Raw genomic sequence first — 20,214 nt, forward strand, 5'->3', positions numbered from 1 at the left:
TAGCTAGTCATTTGACCCATGGCCAAGGGAAGAAAGATGGATCACAAGTCCCCAGCCACACTGGGGCTGGCTGCCAGGGACCAGAAACAAGTGCTGAGAAGGACATTACTTGAGAGAATATGCATGTTCACAGCTCTGAGGATTAAAGGCCCGTGTTCTTATCAGTGCTGAACAGAGTATTATAAATCCAGTCTTAGAATACCAAATCCCCTTGCGGCTTGGCCGTTGTGAGGGAATATTAAAAAGGCCTGAGACAGAAATAATCAGTTTTCGAATGACACATTGTCAAATAAAGCATTCCTCACTTTATCCCTTTCTTTCTTTTCTCTGGCTCCTTTTCCCTGTGCCTGGATATTTTAACATTAAAGAAATAGATTAAAATACAGCCAGGCAGAGTGGTGTTCGAAGTCTGGCTTTTCAGAAGACTCTCTCGCTGGGTTGCCTTGGGGTGTTTTTTAATTTTTTATTGACAGTTTTTCATTTTTTGATATCGTGTATGTAAACAAAGAAACTGAAGACCCCAGCAGTGGGAAAGAGATAGAATAACAGAGGTCATACAAGGCTTGATCAGGAGGCCTGCTGGGATCAGAGCTAAAATTGGGTCTCTGGGATTCACAGTCTTATGACAAACATGGTTGCGATTTCAGGCTTCTGGATGTTTATTAAATACTATCTCAACACCAAGAAAGACATCTGAGGCTTGGCAGATACTGCAGATGAATAGCAGCTAGAAATGTAGAATTGGGAGTGGGAGAGGGGCATGGGACCTAGGGGTTAAACTACATTCCATATCAGATTGCATGGATTCAAGTCCTGGCCCCACTCCTGATTCCAGGTGCTGCTGTTGCACACACTGGGAGGGAACAGATGATGTGTCAAGCACCTGAGTCCCTGTCACCCATGTGGGAGATGAGGTGGAGCTCCTGGCTTTGGTCAGGCTCTTGTGAGCATCTTTTTGCCTTTCCAATAGTAATAAAAACCTAAATCGGGAGAACAGTGAACAATTGCGCAGTTGGATAATGGGTGGATGAGTAAACGGAGCATAAGAAAAAAGCGACAGTCTCCACTCCAACTACAAGAGAAGCTGTGATGCTTGCTGAGGAAAGGATGTCCCCATGAAGTTGGTACACTGATTGAGATGAGCAAGCAAGAAGGATGGTGTATCAGTTTCCAGTTTTCACAAACTGAGTGGCTTAGCATGAATTCTCTGTGTAGGAGCACAGAAGTCCAATGGCAAGGTTAAAATTAGAATCTGCCCCCAGGCATCTCTATCAGTTTCTAATGATTGCTGGACATTTCTGGCATTACTTGGCTTGCAGATGCATCCTTGCAGTCACTGCATCCATTCTCATGTGGCCTCCTTGTTTATGTGTGTCTCTGTGTCTTTTTCTCTTACAGTTAGAGTTCCAATCAAGCAGAGGGCCTACCCTCAGCTTAATTATATCTGCAGCAAGCTTTCTGAATAAGATCATACTCTGAGATTCCAGATGGCCATGGCACTGGGGAGGACAATACTCAAACTCCTACATGGAGTTATTGGGAGGATGCTCTATGCTGAGGAAATTAGGGATGTGAAGGAGGCAGCATGCCACTCTGGGGGAATGCTAACAGCTCAGGTGACTGCAGGACAGAGCATGACAGGTGAGATTTGTTGAGAGCTGCGGCATGAGAATGAAGAGCCTCGATGCACGGAGGTTGAGTGTCATGCTAGAATATCTGGACATTATTCCTAGGACTTTGGGGTGTCGGGAAAGGTAAAAGGATTTGGCTTAAGATAGAGGACTAGAGAGAGGCTTGCATTGATGCAGTGAGCTACTGCTTAAGATTCCAAGCCCCTTTAGCTGTGCTTATGAAACTGCTTCCTGCACACGCACCTGATAAAGCAACAGAGGATGGCCCAAGTGCTTCAGCTACCACACTCTTGTGGGAGACGAGGATGGAGTTCCTGGCTCCTGGCTTTGGCCTTGCCCAGCCATGTCTGTATGGCAATTTGGAGAAAGGACCAGTAGATGATTTTTTTCCTCTCTTCTCCTGTCTCTTTTTTCTCATTTGCCTTGTGTTTCAGACAAACAAATAAATTAAAAAAAAAATAGAAGATTGGGGAAACTGAAGGAGTAAGATTTTAGCTTTGTAATACTAAGCCACCTTGCAGAACTTTACTGTCTTATCTAATCCTTAGCATACTTTTTCTTGTTATGAGTCTTCAGCCTCAGTGTGAAGGGAGCCTACTGCAATACAAGGAGTTAAAAGATTGTACCGGCAAGTCACAACAGAGAAGCAGGCATTTTTGTTGTCTTCAGTGGGAAATCTGAAACCCACTTTCCATAGTAGATCAACTGTAGACCGGATCACACCTAGAGATGCATAGCAGGGAGGGTTCCCAGTGGGAACCCTCTCCTGCTTTCTCTACTTCCCACCTGAGAGCTTATGAAAATCTCAGACCCACAAAGAGAAGATAAAACCCCCTATTTTTGCAGAATGAAACAGCTTGCAATCTCACAAAAGCAAAGCCTTAACCAATAGATGGGCATTTTTGGTATCTGGCATTCACAGCCCCCTCTCCCACCTTGCGTGTCTCAAACCACCCTAGTGATCACAGCCCAAGTCCCATCTGGCATCAGCTTGTCCCTGAGGCTAGCATGACCTCAGCTGTCCACCCCCGGAAGCTTGGTCTCTTCCTCACTTGCTCTCTCAAAGTGTCTTTTCTTCCTTTCTCAGCTCCCCCTTTGCCCTGCAGCATTTTTTCCCACTACCAGGGCGTGCAATGGCTGCTCTGTTGAACAGAGCTACATGCTTTGTTGACCTTTGATCGATTGTTCCTGCTTCAGTTTGCTCCTGGTAAAGGAGGCCAATAGAGAAGTGGGAATCGTCTTCAGTGTGTGTGTGTTGGGGTGCAGGGGGCTGTGGGCTTGTACTATAGCCTGATCCAATGTAGGTGGATGCAGAATACAACTTCTTCTTGATTCTGAGTCACTGTCTGTCTATTCTGCTTTCTTGGCATGGATCGTCCCACCAGGACAGAGGTATCTGAGTGGTTCGCGTGAAGTCTTTGGCTAGTACACAGTGTGTAAAGATGTCACATCTGTTTTAGACTTGATTAGTTCAACAACCCAGTGGGCGTTTTGAATAAGAATTTTCCTGTATCACAGATTTTATCACCTACCTGGTCCTGAGCAAACCACTCCATCTCCATTTGTTTCTATATTACCTCCCCCATGTGGGAGTTTCAGACACATATAATTTACAGGTGGGTAATACATGTGCGTAAGTTCACACACCTAATAGCCTTGTTTGATTTGTTTTAAAGTCCTGGCACTCGGAGAAACCTTGCAATAGATCCTACAGTGGCTTATGGTCAAAATCAAAGCAGGCTTCAGCTGTTGCTGCAGTGTGAGCAGCCCTCTCTGGCCACTCCTCAGCCCTCTGAACATATGTTCTCCATCCCAGGGGGGCTGACAAATTTCAGTTGTGAGCTGAGCGCCTTTCACAGCAAACATGCTAGCTTCCCGGTATCATTGTAGGCATAGAGGGCTGCACCTTGTCAGTGAGGAGTGTTCTTTTCAGCCTATACAAGTATGCCGAACAGCAATCACCTTCCTCCTTCATCGTGAAAATGTGTTTAAGGTTGCCCTTGGTCCTTTTTTGGGGATGCCGAAGGTATCAAGAACCATCCTTGCTTTCAGGATGATCATATACAAAGAGAAGCAGTCAACTACACGGGAGTAGTTGAAAGAATATGGATTTTAGACAACACAAAACACACCCTTAGAGAAATCCAGGCGTTCCTCTGCTACTTAGCATCTGAGTTTGTCAAACTTTTGACATTCATGCCCGCTTGTCCCATACTCCCTATAGTGAATGTGATTCTTTACAATTCCAGAGACTATACAACCAGAACACAACAATGTGGCCCCAATCTCCAGCACAAAAAGCACAATATAGAGTGAGGCAGAGCAGAACAATTGATGAGAAACCAATCATCATAGCCCCGGTGGGGAGGCCTCATGAAAACAAACCTTCCACTTGAACCAGGTGCCCTAGGGGAGGAAAGACATGCGTTAGAACTCACAACCCAGGATCTTTCATGACTTGTATGAGTCATGTAACGTACGTTCATAAACATTTGTCTTCCTTCAAATAAATAGATGGTATGCAAGTGTGAACATTTAGGAGTTGGATGTATTAAAGAAAAATGAATCTCACTTTGTTTTAAATATAGGACTAAGGAAGGCCTGGAAAGGGGCAACTTCACTAATTCATTCAATTAATATTTATTGTGTACTCATCTTTGTGCCAGGCCCTATTGTTGGGGATGAGATTTAAGACTAGGATTTCCAAAAGTTGAAGTAAACGTGAAGTGCAAAAATTATGTTTAGTGATGGTGTCTCTGAAACTGAGGGTGAGAAAGGCTACTGTGTCTTCAGCTCCAGGTGAATTTATTCTAGAGCCGAGAAAGCAAGACTGAGAGTGTGGGAGCAATGGCCCTGGGGTTTTGCAGCTGGCAGCGGGAGAGTCAGGGTACAGACACTCACCTGGGAGAAACCCCCGCCTGACTTTCCTTAACATTTAGCAAATTAGATTGCTCTGACACGGCTGTTATTCATCTACTTTGCCCCTTAAACAACCCTCATAAAGGAAAAAGCGCAGGGATTCTAAATCATCCTTCACACCTGTGGGAAGCAAGGCTCAGAGATCACACTACAGCCCGGCTTCATCACCATGACTGGTGGTTCCTGAGGCTCACATAGATAGGAGAATCGCATTTGCTTCTTGAGGCCCGAGAATGCTGGCTCACTTTCTCCTCTGCCTTCCTTCCTGCTCCAGGGTGGTCTCATCGCCCTGTTGCTGCTGCTGCTGGTGTTCACCGTGGCACTGTATGCCCAGCGGCGCTGGCAGAAGCGTCGCCGTATCCCACAGAAGAGTGCAAGCACAGAAGCCACCCATGAGATCCACTACATCCCGTCGGTGCTGCTGGGCCCGCAGGCCCGAGAGAGCTTCCGTTCCTCCCGGCTGCAGGCCCACAATTCTGTCATTGGAGTGCCCATCCGAGAGACTCCCATCCTGGATGACTGTGACTATGAGGAAGATGAGGACCCTCCCCGGCGGACCAACCATGTCTCCCGTGAGGATGAATTCGGAAGCCAGGCCACCCATACCCTGGACAGCCTGGGACGGCCAGGGGAGGAAAAAGGAGACTTTGAGAAGAAAGGTGAGTCTTTCTTATACATATCCTCGTCCAGAGCATGTAGTTGGAAACTGAGGGGGAGGCACAGGAGCTGGGCAGGTTGGAGCACAGGCAACATCTTATGGCATAAGCTATGGTATGCTTAAAGTCCAGCTCTCTGAGTATTCAGTGCCTGTCTTTTCTGGTCCTTCAGTCGTGAGGAATGGGAGTTTTAAGGGGCATCAGAATCTATGTAGACCATCACCTTTCTACTGTTTCTTGAATACCTCCCTTGATGACTTTGACTATTCAGGAAAGTCCGATCAAGTTTCTGACATTACTGTGAACACATTCCTGCTCACATGGAGCTGAAGTCCTGTGTCTGTGATCTTTGTCTACAATGAGCGTGAATCTGTTCACCCATCGCCAAGGCAGCTCTTGGCAAATTTGACACCAGTAAAAGGCATCCTGTGAGTTCTCTTAAGTCAGCCTCAATAAAGGGCATTTCTCCAGCTAGTCACATGAACGGTATTCTGCAGATGCTGCCCTTTCCTAATACTTGCCTTCTAGATGGAAATTCTGAAATTTCATATCTGGTAGTGTAGCTGAGCTGACACTCTTCCTCATCAAGGCAGGCATTCGAGTGCTGCACAAACTAGGATTTGCACCTCCCATTGGCAGCTGTTGGGCTTCTGTTGGTGCAGCTTGATCAAGCTTGTTGGCTGGTGTTCATCTTTGTGATGACTAACACCTCTCACTCTTGCATTTATGTTGCTACAAAGACTCATTTTGTTTGCCCTACTGGAGGACAAATGGTTATTTGAACATACACACAGGACATGTTTGTATTTGTCTTTATGGAGTATTGCTGGATACAGCTCTTCAAAGGTAGAATTTGGCTGTCTTCCTTTCAATAAGTGCTACCAAGGTCTAGTTATCTTTTTCACTTTCTTGCTTTTTTAAAGTAGTGAATGACCTGCAGCCCCCATTTCAGACTTGCCCTCTAATCTTGAGAGCCCAAGGTCATTCTTACTGCCTGATGCCAGTGTGGATATTCTGTAGTCAAGCTCTTGTTTTCTGTTCCTGGTGTTGTCCTCTCAGGCCCATCTGTCCAAGCATCTCAGTGGATAAGTAAAAATATGTGGGTACTTCTTAAATAAAATGTTTTTCTCAAATGAAGGAACTCAGGGTTAGCATTGTGTAATATATGAGAGCATGCATTTTTATAATTATTTCTCAAGTCTTTGTTTAATGCCTCTCTCTGCCCCGTTATTTTCCAAATATTCTATTGGCTGGATCACTCCCTTAAGGCCCACAACAGCTGGGCCTATTTCCAACTAAAGCCAACAACCTGGAATTCAGTCTTCCATGCAGGTGGTAGAAATCAAAGTACTTTAGCCATCACGTTCTGGCTCACATGGGGCAGGAAAAAGGAGGCTGGAACCAGAGCTGAAGCAGGACTCAGACCTCAGCATTCCGGCTGGGGACGTGGGCATCCTAAGCAGGGTCTTTATTGCTGCGCCCAGTGTGCATCCCAAGACAGCACAGATTTCGAGTCTACTAGATCTAGGTAGAAATCATTGTTTACTTGCTGTGTGACCTTGGGAAAACAAATTCACCTCTCTGACCCTCAGTTACTTCACTGAAAGACCAACGGAAGGATTCAGTAGGAAAATAAAATGCATGTAAAGTACCTAACTCAAAGCATGATACATGGTAAATTGTACCACGTATGTAAATGTTACAAAGCTGTGTTGTAAATTGTGCTGACCTCTTTCATAAAGGCTGTGTTTTAGACCTCAGACCTTCTGTGTGAGCTGGGCTTAGGAGATTCTCCTTCATCCAGCTGCAGTACTTTTCCCCCAGACCCACTCCAGAGCCAACCACTATGCTCTGCTCACTGCTCTGGAACCGTGTGTGTGTGATTCCTTCATTTGCCATGGTCTTTTCTGTCTTTGAGTGTGATTTAGTGAGCATCTTCCCAACCAATTACCTTTTCAAGTACTATTTATCTTTGTCTCCTGGTTTCCTATCTTAGAACAAGGACAGGTTGCATTTACTTAGACTCTTCATGTTCTGCAGTGCCAATCTTAGTGCTTGCCCACACAGGCTGTGCTCAGGGAGGGTCAGACAACAAAGGTGGCCTTGAGCCTGTGTGTTCATTGCAAAATGATAACGCAAAGCCCAAATACCATGCCTCTTTGTCTTGATGGAAAAGTACTTAGATAAACTGAAACTATCTTCTTAGGTATTTAAATGTACACTTCTGTGGCATAACTCACTGAATCTTGCTATGTTTGCATGGAAAATGGTTTCATTAATAGCCAGTCTGCTCAAGTCATTATGTTTGCCATGAATGTCCAGTGCTCTAGAAACACAGGAGCTTTCGTAGGCCCTCATCAACTTTCCACACCGATGTCTTCTATCACATTATCTTCTGGCTCCCAGTATTTATCTTGAATACTTTTTGGCTTACCACACTGTACAAAAATAATCAGTTTATCTTTCTATCTTTAGGCTAGACTTGGAGATATTTGAAAGCGAGTGCAGTGTCCTCAATCCTTGTTTTAGCAGCACCCAACACCGAGTTGACACTTGCTAGTTGTCACCCTGAACTATCTGTTGCCTGGATGATTCTCTCCCTATTCACTCCCTTCCTTCTCCATGTTGGAAGGCAACATGTTATGAAAACCAGGAGTCTATGGAAACTGAGTTTTTCCATCTGGTATGACTGATTCTGTGACCTTGATGGGCAACTCACATACTCCCATCCCATCAATGGAGCCTGTTCAAGTATTCTACTCTCTGCAGTGAGGCTGGGTAGAAGCTTCAAGTGGCACAGTCCTTGCGGAGTATCTGGTGTACAATCAAGGGATCGCCGCGTTGCTATTATGTTCGTGTAAACTCGCAGTGTTCAAAGTGTTGATACTAGGCCAAACAGTATGAGAGGATCTGGATAGAGATATTTAGGAACATGGAATCTGTTATTTTTTTAAAGATGTATTTATTTTTATTGGAAAAATCAGATTTACAGAGAGAAGGGGAGACAGAAAGATCTTCCATCCACATGTTCACTCCACAATGGGCCACAACTGCCAGAGCTTAGCTAATCCAAAGGCAGGATCCAGGAGCTTCTTCTGGGTCTCCCACATGGGTGCAGGGTCCCAAGGTTTTGGACCATCCTCGACTGCTTTACCAGGCCATAAGAAGAGAACTGGATTGGAAGTGGAGTGGCTTGGACATGAATCTGAGCCCATATGGAATCCTGGCACCTGCAGGGTTAGGATTTAGCCACTAATTCACTATGCTAGGCCCAGAACTTCTAGTCTTAACAGAACATTACCAGAATTCCTCTTGGAGACCCATTGTGGCAGGAATGCTTAGGCAGCCGAAGCTTGAACAGAGACCATGGATCTCCTGTTCCACATAGTGAGGATATAGAGAGCTGAGGAAGGAGCATGAGTCCCTGACACTAAGCCCCGTTCTCTTGGTCATATCTGACCGCTCTCAGGAGCCCTCAGAAGGGGATATGCAGCTTCATGCTGATATCCCATTTCTTTAGGGACTGGTGCCTCCCAAACCCCACCTGATTTTTTAAAGGTATATTTTACTTTGTATTTGAGATGCAAAGTTACAGAGAAAGAGATATGTTCCATCGATTAGTTCACTCCCCCAGTGGCCAGGGCGAAGCTAGGAGCCAGAAAGTTCATCCAAGTGTTTCACATGGAGGCAGGAGCCCGAACACTTGGTCTATTCTCCCATTCTTTCTCAGGAAAGGTGTCCATATGGGATGCTGGCACTGCGGGCAGTGGCTTAAGCCAATATGCCACAGTGCTGTCCCACCCCATGCTGCTGAAAGAAACACAGCTTTGCCGTTTCAGATACAGTACGTTGCAGCTGCCTGCAAATCCTTCCTGTGTAAATCTTGAATATGGGAGCTAGGTAGCGGTCTCCTATGTGCCAGGGACAATATAGGAGACAGGATTGTGCTGCATCCCGAGGGCACACAGACTAATTCCCATGAACCAATGAATGTGCTCTTGGCTGCCTCTCCCAGAAAGGTGCTTCAAGAGCCTGCACACTCAGAGTAGCCCAGGGCAGCTTAAAGACAACTCCTTTGTGTTTTCCTTCAAGCAGAACTCTTTGTGAACAACAACAAAGCCAAGCTTTAGTCTCTGAAATCTCCAAATTGGCATTGAGAGAGACCAAACAGAAGTTGTCTAAAGAGAATGAATAGTGCATGCATAAGAAATAAGGCTTCCTGGTGCAATGTAAGTGAGCGTACTTGGATTCAAATCCTGCTTCTCAGTTCACTGGTGGTGTGGCCTGGGGCCACTCTGTGTCTTTTGATTCCTGTCTTACCTCTTTCACCTGAAATTATTTTTGCTTTAATGCTTATACAAGTGGCTTTTGAAACAGTATAATTTGAAACAAAATAAATCACCTTATTTAATGCTGTCTTTCAGCATTAAGATACACCAAGGAAAGGAGAGTGGCAGCAACTCAAAAAGAAAGTGCCAGTCAAGTTCTTCCTGATTCCAGGCGAAATGCAGTTCACCTGTCTGCAGGGAGGTGGCTGTTAGGGACCAGTCCTGCAGCCTTAAGGCCCCTGAACGCCGGAACCTTCTTGCCTGCATGAAAGACGGACAAATCTGTTGACAGAGTGCAAAAGCGCCGACAGCAGAAACTCCAGCCTGAGCTGTGCTGTGATGCCTCAGGTGGCCCTTGGGAGAGAACCACGAGATTGCTTTTTACTGGCTGACCTAGAATAGCTGTGAGTTTTGTCAAGAGCAGGCAGGTATTCGCAGACTGAGGAGTCCATGTGAAAGAGAGCCTGTGGCCCTTTGAAATTAGGTTGTCAGGGACTAATCTCACCTGCACATGTTCTCACATTTTGCCTTTCAACTGAGACTGCTTCTTCGGGCTTGAGCTCTGTCAACCCGCCTTTCATTGGGGGCCTGCAGACAGTAAAGGGAACAATCTGGAGTCTGAAGGGAGAGAGTTTCATTGTCAAGGGACAGTTGCTTGGAGCCTCAGGCATCAAGGATCTCATCCTGTAGCAGGGTCAGCATTCAGCTGATAGGTTGATGTGGCTGTGCCATTGGTTAAATGTTGAAATGTTCTTTGCTGAAAATGTTCAGTAGCTTAAAGTCCTGAGCCCTCCAGTTTTCTGGGCAGCAGACACCACCTCCCCAAAGATGCAGCTAACGTCCCGCTGCCCAGCAGAAGGGTGAATTTTGGGTGGGAACTCCGGCACAGTGCCTGGCTTCTCTTCTGATAAATCGGTGTCTGTGGCTTGTAAGTTCTCAGGTGTTTTGAAAATCACCCCTGACAACACCTTAATGAGTTCCTGGGCACTTAACTATGTCAATATGTGGGTGGTTAGCATTGTGGTAAGTATGTAGCAGAAACTCAATACATCTTCATTCCAGTTGTTCTTATTCCTATTTAAATTTATGTTTCCCATTGCTGAATATTATGCATGGAAGCATAAGAAAATTAAAATAATAAATTTATCATTTTAAGGAGGGAGGGAATAGGAGATGGAAAAATGGATATTGAGTTTTTCTCAGGTTTATTTAATTATGAAAGAAATGCATGTTCCTTGTGTCAGAAGGGAAAATGCAAAGGAGAGGAGGAGGGAGAAGGAAGGAGGAAGTGGAGAGGAGAAATGGAAACAAAAGAGGGACTCAATACCACTGTAGTGTCTTAATCCTATCTGGCTCACCAAAGCCCAAATCCTCATGGTAATATTTGAAGAGATAAATTCACTTTTATTTGAAAGACAGATTTACAGAGGCAAGGAGAAGAGAGATTTATCTGCTGGTTTTCTCCCCAGAGGGCCAAAATGGCTGGAGCTGACCCAATCTGAAACCAGGAGCCAGGAGCTTCCTCCAGGTTTCTATGCAGTGCAGGGTCCCAAGATCTTGAGCTCTCTTCCACTGCTTTCCCAGGTCATAAGTAGGGAGCTGGGTTGCAAGTGGAGCAGCCAGGATACAAATTGCTGTCCGTTTTGGATACTGGTGCCACAGTGAGAGGATTAACCTGTTACGCCACTGTGTCGGCTCCCTATAATAATTTGAATTATATTCTTCTATCATGTCTTAATACCCATATAACACAATGAAATATGGGTATATTTGCACCGTGATATACAGTATCGGTGTCATCTCACCTTAATAGTCTCCTAAATAATATGAAATATGCTTTTCCATGTCAGCATGCTTACCCACATTATCTTTTGAAGGCTGTATATGATCCCATCATATGAATGTAGGCAACACACCAAAACTCATTCTAATGCTGTCCTGTTGTTGACCATTATCTTGTGTGTATCACAGGGAATCAGTGGATAATTTGTGCAGAGAGTTAATAAAGATAAATATGCAAATAGCCCAACAGAAAATCAGATAATCACACAGACAAATAGATACTTCTTTAATGTATGTGTGGAAAATAGATACCTAAAAGCGGAATCACTGTGCCAGGGGGTGCATGTATTTGTAATTTTGACAGGTACCACCCTGTTTATTAAGTCTTAAAGTTTGCTTTGTATTGTCAGCTGGTGGCTACATGCACACTTCATGCAATGTGCAGCATCACACATGTTATGGAGAACCTTTCTGGCCTTCATGCATACAGGGGCCACTGTTTCACATGCGCAGTTTTGCACAAGAAATTCTCATTGATCCATGTGTAATTAATTAACTGAGCAGAAAATGAGTGGAAGACTTGGATAGGAAATCATTGCCGCTGCTACCGGCAGTTGACTTTTGGATCGTATCATCTATACCTCACAATAACCCTATAATAACTAACACCACCCCCACTCTACAGAGAGCAAGACTGGAAGAGTGGCTGAGTGACTTCTCCAAGATCACACTCCTGGAAAGTAGCTGATTCAGATGAACACTCAGATTAACAAGAAAGCTGCATGGTGAAGGCAGAGCTGGGATTAACGTATACAGTTGATCAGTTTGGGGAACCTTGGCAAGACCATCAGCTCTTGAAATTCCACGGATAGCAAAACCCCAGCAACCTTGGGCTTTTTTTATTCTGGGGGAAAAAAAATCCTACAGGCCGCGACCATCTGTCTTCTGAGTCAGGAGGCTGATACACAATAATTGTAAATTTCTAATTTGACAGAACAGGCTTTGCAACAGGAAGGTGTCATTATTTTGGGGGTGCTTGCAGTTGTCCCCAGGGTATAGGAAACTTGACTGTGATATCGAAAGATCACTTTTGGGTGTGAGAAACTATTAGTTAGATTGCCCTTGTGACTGCTCCTGGGAATGCCATAGGAATATCATCCTTGTGTAGTGATGTATGAATGTTCAGAGCCCTTTTCTGGCACCTCATACAGTACCTTACCTTGGCATTCAGATTTCTCTGTGTGTGTACATTTCTCAGAAGAAGTTTTGTAGGAAGGGTACCCATTTTTATTCTGATGTTTTCCATTATTGTACGATATTTTAATGCTTGTGTGAGCCCATTAGTTGCTTTCACACTATGTAAATCAGACATAAGCTGAAGTTTGAATAACTCTCCTTTGAGCTAATAGGTTCTATTTCCATTGGATCTGGCTTTGCAGTAATTCCTTTACTGATCATCTGAAACATGCAGGTAATTGAAGGGGCTCGGGGAGATGGTTGTGGGGCAGCAAGTCAGGCTGCTATCTTCCCCCACCTCTCTGTAGCCAGCCTTTTAGTACCTTCCACTTAACCCTAGAGCCTCGCTCCATTGGTCCTGCTATCATTGCTCAACCCCCTCCCATAGGGTCCTTCATCTTCTTTGCATAGGACCCACTATCTTCTCAAAAATCCTGGCCCACAGCACACCGCATGGAAATGTTCCTTAGGCCATACCTTTTTTCCCTTTCAAGTGGCCAGGAAGTCCCAGGAGGAGCAGCTCCAAGAGCCTGGGGAATTCCCTCATTAACTGCGCCCCCTTTGTGACAGGGGCTTGAAGGGGTTGCCAGGTTGCACTGGGAGTGGGGCTGGAGTTGCAAGAGGAAGGCAGAATGGGCAAAATTTTCTTTACTCAGAGCAGGACTCTGCATTAACCACAACTGGTTAAAGTTTTGCCCACTCTGGTGTTCTGCATGGGATTAGTTTGGGACATGTCTCAAGCATCAGGAGTAAAGTTCGGAGATGATTTTCCTAACGTCAAACACCCCAACTTCCTTCTACCAAATTGTCTCTTCTGTCCCGTTCTGCAAAGTGCATTTTGAATTCTTCCTGGTACCATGTCCCAAAGGTTGGTTGGGTTGTGCTCTGAACTCCTCATTGGCCTCATCAGATGTCTTCAGAGATAGGACAAGTTATAGAGGGCGACGGGCTGTTGTTTAATCCCAGCATCTTCTGTGGTATACCCCATCCCTACTACTCACCTATTCTTTCGCTTCTTTGATGTATTATGTGTACCTACTGTGAACCAGAAACTGAGATTTTTGTAGGAAATCATCTTCCCTTGTCAACTCACAGTTTAGAAGGGTGTAATACAATAACAGCTGCTTCGTTCTATGTAGCTCTTCGCTGTGTATAAACATTGTGTGATAAACTGTGTCCTGTAACCTTAATTTTTTTTCAAGATTTTAAAAATTTGTTTGAAAGGCCGAAGCATAGAGAAAAGGGAGTGGAGAGTTACAGAGAAGAGAGGCAGGAAAAAGACATCTTCTGTCATCCACTTTCACTCCCTGGATGAACACAACACCCAAGACTGGGCCAGGCAGAAAACAGGGGCCTGGGATGCCCCCTGCGTTTCCCATGAGATTGGTCACCTTTGCTACTTTTGCAGATACATTGGCAGGGAACACCTGCTACTGGCATTGCAGGGGGTACCTTAACGCACGTTGACCCCTGCTGAACTCTTGAGACAAGAGCCTTGGTTCAGCCTTAGTTCAGCTCCAGGAAATGGATTTACTCATTTCCGTTTGAGTTCAGGGGCCCTCCCTATTTTGCCACACTGTGTTCAACTCTGGGACATCCTGAGTTCTTCTGGCAAAGAAGATGCTGCATCAGTGTTCCCTCCCCATCTGAGTTGTGAAGATGTTGCATTCCTTCCTTTTGGAAGTGTTCAGACAGCACTGTGTGGCCCTTGGTCGGGATTAGACACCATTCACATAGTCCCTTTGGATTCTCACGTTGTAAACTTTGAGCTTTATCTATTTGCATTCCCCTTTTATTCTTAGAAAACGAAAGAGAGCAAAATCAGTGTTTGGACATAGGTTCCCCAGAATGAACCAGTCTGATGAATATTCAGAATTGATTTTTCTTCCTCCCACACCCGCACGTCTTCAGCTGATGGACAACTCAAAGGCCACTTGTAGAGTGGCAAAATTCATTGAGGCTCTAATAAATTGGACTGCATGGTGGAGCTGACAAGGCCACACAAGACCAGATACCGACTCTGGCTCCTCTGCTTTCTTTCTTAGCTTACCCACCTCCTTGGGCATTGGCCCTGGTGTCTGGGTGGCTAGGCTCCTGCAAAGCGGGTGACAGCAGTGCCTCCCACTCTGCCCACCCTCCGGGCTGCTGTCCTCCTAACTGTCTCCACACTCTCTAAAATAAGCTATAGGCAGAGATTTGTCATGGAATCACAAACAGGATTGTCACCCAAACTGCCACCAGAGTCCCTTAAAATGTCACTTCCCGGCATTAATTGTCATGATAGCAAAATAAACGGGCGATCTCGGAGCATTTGCTCCTGTTCCCCCTTCTTATGATTGTCTCCCTAGCTTCCTGTCTCCCCTGTTCAAACTCCCTCTGAGCTCCCCCCCTCTCTGGGGGCCTATGGGTCATGCTGACTTGATTAGTCTGTGCCTGGCAAGGCAGCCAAACCACACAGTGACAGATGAGGGTAAAAGAGTTTTGATAAATGTCAGGGGCTGAAGAGACCGTTCCCTGATTGATCAGAGCTGGAGCAATTTCCCAGCAGCAGTCCAGGACTTTTTACCTCCTATCCTGGCCACCCCTGAAATGGCTGCAAACCACACAGCAAGACACTGACTGTCACGAAGGAATCCCAGTGCACGCAGCCTCAATGTCTGCTCAAGGAGCCCAGGCTGCACCTGCTGCCATAGAGCACCAAGGGAATGCAGTCAGTCTGCACCATCGCCCATAGTGAAAATCAATTCTTGCTCTTAATACCTCCCAAGGATGCAAGGTACCTGTGCCCATTGAAAAAAACCTTAATAAAACAAAGTCATAAATTACCAGTTTCCCAGAATGATTCATCAGTAGCCACAGTGACTTTTTACCTTGTCTTTTGTACATATTGCAAAATGAAAATCTACTAATTATTTCATTTCTTGCATCTTTAATATTATAGTATAAGTGCTTCAGTATGCTTATAATTCTGTTTTATGACTGCCTCATGGTTTATTTATTGAAGGACACTCTCCCCCTACTGTTTTGTATTCAACGGAAGTAGTTATTTTGGACTTAAATTTATTTTTCGCCATTCCATATTAGTTCCTCAGGGTGTATTCCCAGGAGTGGAATTACTAGGTCAAATGGTCTGAATATTTTTAAGTTCTTGATACATGTTTCACAGAATGGGCTTTAGTTAGGATATCTCTGTACCCGTCTGTTAAATAACAAAACCTTAATCTGTGCATTCATTAATTTAAAAACCTTTAAGGAAGTACCTACTGTGTGTCAGGATCTGTTTAGGTTATTAGATAGAAAGCAGTGAAATCACTGAAGCTTCCTTGGTTTATTTGAAAGATAGCAATATAGACAGAAAGACATCTTTCATTGAAGGACAGGGGCTGGAACAGGCCAAAGCCAGGAGATTGGAGGTAGGGAGACCTCACCTGACTCTCCCTTGTGTGTGGCAGGGTCAAGACACTGGACTATTTTTTTCTACTTTCTCATGTGCACTAACAGGCTGATGGATATGAAGTAAAGCAGCCAGGACTCCACAGGTCATCCATATGGGGTGCTGATGTTGCTGGTGGTGGCTTCACACATTGTACAACAGTGCTGGCCCCACAAACTTGCCAACATGAAAAAAGTGATAAGGAAGCTATTTGGGAAAAAAAATGACATCAAATGATGATCATTTCAGTGGGAGAGAAATTAACTAAAGAAAAAAAGGAATAAGGCACTCAGGAAAGATCTCACTGATGAGGTAACATGTGAGAACTGATGCATATCAGATGAAGAATAAGACATTTGGATATTTAAGGAAATAACTTTTCACGCCTCTGCGTGGAAGAGTGCGAAGGCCCGCATTGTCAATGTGCTGGAGCATAGAAGGACCAGGAAGGAGTAGGATGAAGGAAATGGTTCCAGAAGGAATTGGATCCAAGTGCCATGGGAAAGAAGGTCATGGAGGGCCTGGTAGCTAAGTGCATTGCCTTTTACAGTGAGATGCTGATTGAAAATCCAAAAGTGATTCAAAAAATGAAGGAGAAACTCAGACATGGAGTTAACAGTGAGAAAGGAGTTGCTGGGGAGACCAGAGGAGATGTGTTCTGGAATTTCATGGGTGTAATTCAGCCCCAAGGTGCATTTGTTTTGTTTTGCTTTTGCATACAAAATACATTTTTAAACTTTTTAGTTGTCATTATTAGTGAGGCTGGATATTTTGCATCAAAATTCATATTCTACCTCACTTTCCTGCTGATAGGGACTCTAGACTCATTCTTCTGCCTTCTTACACTCAGCAGGAACTAAACGTTGGTGCTTTTTGGCAGGATTGGTATTTACACATCATCACAGACATCACCTGACCCAACCTCTTTAGCCTGAGTTCTCCCTGAGCTGTAAGGGCTTTGAACCCAAGTCTTCTCCCAAAAGGAGGAGAAATGAAGACAGTGCTTACAGTCTGCATGGGACAGAGGAGAAGCCCATGTTAGTGTTTGAGTCATCCTGCACTTGGTGCCTGAGGACATTAGGGTCTTCAGACTTTGAAAAGGCATGTTTCTCCGCTCATTGGTACAAGGAGCAAGAAAACACACCACTCCTTCTTTTCTGCTGCTCCATGGGTTCTGTGTTTCCAGGCAGCTAGAGGCTGGCAGCAGGCTGGAGACCACGAGGCCTCTGAGATAATTTTCAGCAGAGTAGAACATAGTTAGGAAGTCCAGCTCTTAAGCTGGATCCCCCAAGCCTCGTGTCACTCCTGGAATTCATGTATACTGTGGTAAAGCTCTACAGTCTTGCAGACTCAGTCTCTTCACCTCTGAAATGGGAAATTTTTGCAGGATTCGTATCAGATTAAGAAGAACATTTACCTAAGTAGCAGAATGTTTTAGCTCATAAGTGGAAGCTTATTGACATGTTTCTGATATGTTCATTGAGCTGAGCCAAGACAGACCAATTGGAGGCAGATATTATATGAGGTGGCACAGAAAGTTAATAGTGGGTGAGGGGACGTGGGGGAGAGGGCGTGGAGAGTGGCTCTGCTTTGGTATCACTTTCCAGCCAATGCCATCTTAATATTCAAACCATGACTTTCGTGAATGGAAACATTTTGTTCCCCTCCTGGAAGTAAGCTTTGGTTCTGATACATTAGTAAGAGATGACTGACTAAATAGGTACAAAACACATGAAGGAGCGAATGTGGTCTTAGGTGGAAAGCAATTGTTTGCTTCCTAGAGGAACGTGGAGTAGAGGGCGCTCTCCTCACTTACCTCTGCAGACTCTACACTGAGCACTGTCCTCTAGCCCCACAGGTCTGCTTGTTTTCTACTTCCTCTGCTTGCTCAGCAGGTAAGGGTTTCCTGCTGAGCAGTGAAGATGTCTGCCAGTCAGAACCACAGGCCCCGATGTCTCAGGACTGGGGATAGGATAGAACAGTGGATTATGAAAGTAGATGTGCCAGGAAGGCTAAACCCAAGGTTTCAGGCACTAGGGAAAGGACTTCAGCCAAGCCTTACTCAAGCAGATGCAGAGATGCCCACTGGGCTGGACAGGAGGCATGTGACTCGTTTGTGAACGGAGATTTCCTGCCAGGGACCTGGCTCTTCTGTGGCTTCTAACGAGTAGATGCTCTTCCTGTCAGTGCCTCAGAGAATCATTACTGTTTGACATTTCCAAGGCGGGCCTTTATTGAGTGCCCTTTTCTTTCTGCATTTTGAAATGATGGTATCTTAAACAAGCTGTTTATTCACTGCTACAGTGTGCCTCCTCATCCGTGGAATGAGTCCTAAAAACAGAATCACCCATATAACTCAACCAGGAACTCCCCGGCAAGGTTGGAGTCTGGTTTCTGAAGAATCCTCACCTACTGTATTTCCTTAGCATCTAGGCATGACGTGGAAGGAGGAGATGGTTGGTTCCTTTGTTGGTCTGCCCCTGCTGGAGTGGCGATGGTGGTACACAGAATGGAGAGGGTGACTTCTTGTTTCCGCTCATCCCTTTCTCCTCCACCTGCGCCAAAGCACAGTGCATGACACACAAGACAATATACAGAGAGCGACTTCTATAAACCCTGTATGCGAATTTCGGTCTGGGTCTCATCTGAGATGTCACTTCATTTTTCTGAGTCAGTGGTTCTCAACTAAAAGTAGTTTCCTGTATATACACATTCCTTATTTTGGTCATTAGGCAAGATGCAAGGATGTTTTCATTTGGTGTGATTGGGGAGGGGTTGGGGAATAATCTTGGTATCCTTTGTGCGAAGGCCAAGGACGTTGTTTAATTCAAAGTATAAGACGGGGTGAATGCTGTGCGGCGTTGAGTTAGTCTGCTAGCTGGGATGCCTGTATCCCATGTCACGGTGTCTGGGTTGAAATCTCGCGTCTACTTCTGATCCGGATTTCTGCTCATGCACACCCTGGGAAGCGGTGTGTGATGGCCAGGTTGCTTGGGTTCTTGCCACTTACATCGGAGACCTGTGTAGAGTTCCTGCGTCCTTGCTTTGGCACGGCCCAGCCCTGACTGTTATGGATGTTTGATAGTGAACCAGCAGTTGGAAGATCTCTCTCAGTCACTCTGCCTTTCAAAAAAGCAGCAGCATGTGACAGCCCTACCCAGCAAGAATGACCACACGCAAAATATCCATTGGTCTGAGGCTCAAAAGCTCCAATCCTTGGTTATCATATTAGTGAAATTAAAATGTCCAGTTTCACAAGAATATGGAAGAGACAAGAAATTATAGAGGTGAATGTCTTTTTGTAAACCTATATACAGAATGGCAAAGCTATTGCTGCGCTGTCCGTTTTTAAATCATCCAAAGAATTTTCTTTTCTTTGTCTCACCATTCTTCCTTTCCAAACATTTATTTTCCTTAGTATCTGCATGGTTTATTCCCCTAGTACCTCTGAATTCTTTCTTTGTATGATGGTATATTTCTGAACCATCCCTGACCAGGCCATATGAGAGAAAGCACTGTACACATCCCACACGGATCAGCTACATTCTGTTCTCCTGTACCCTTCGTTAGCTTTGTACTTGTCATCTGTCGTCCCACTGTGCACACTTGTGTGTGTCTATGATCAACTCAAATATTTTATGTGCCTGTCTGCAACAGCATTTGTTCAGTGCTTTATGCTATCACTTAGCCCATTGCTTGAGATAGAGTAGACTTTAAATAAATAATTGTTGCAGCGAATGAATAAATTGGGTAAGTGAATCAACAAATAATTGGCCTAGAGTGTCTCAGTTCAGCTTCTTATAGAGGCATGGCTGTCTGGTTCAGGCAATTTTTTTCAGTTATATGGGAATATTTATTTTTATTTATAATATGAATAATTTCTGTGGTCAGCATATGATAAATATTTACAAAATAACTCCCAAATAAATTGATACGGTAAGTAGCCTCAACTTGTCCTTTTATTCAGAGGAGGGAACTGGAACAGAGAGAGCTCACCTAACGTGAATCATATACCTGATTCACATTAGGGTCAGAATTTGTCACTGCATCCATTTCTCCTTGAGTTCCAGCACTCTTCAAGGCTCTTCTGCCTTCTCTTTTTGTTTTTTAAAGGATTTATTCATTTCTTTAGAGAAAGTGAAAGAGCAACAGATTTTTCATTTGTTAGCTCACTCCCCAGATAGCTGCAACAGCTAGCTCTGGATTAAGGAGCTGAGTTCTGCTTTTCC

At 44.7% G+C, this 20,214-nt stretch overlaps 1 protein-coding gene across 3 annotated transcripts in view; it reads left to right on the plus strand.

Annotated features, from left to right (window-relative positions):
* ASTN2 (astrotactin 2) overlaps positions 1–20,214 on the plus strand; it is a 980,906-nt gene that overhangs the window by 208,251 nt on the left and 752,441 nt on the right. For all 3 annotated transcript variants that reach the window (XM_058672825.1, XM_058672827.1, XM_058672826.1), the window contains exon 3: positions 4,825–5,209. In XM_058672825.1, coding sequence (XP_058528808.1) covers positions 4,825–5,209 — 385 coding nt within the window. The remainder of the gene's footprint in view (positions 1–4,824; positions 5,210–20,214) is intronic.

Source organism: Ochotona princeps, chromosome 14 (genome assembly GCF_030435755.1).
Source record: "Ochotona princeps isolate mOchPri1 chromosome 14, mOchPri1.hap1, whole genome shotgun sequence".
In the NCBI taxonomy this organism is placed as follows: Eukaryota; Metazoa; Chordata; class Mammalia; order Lagomorpha; family Ochotonidae; genus Ochotona; species Ochotona princeps.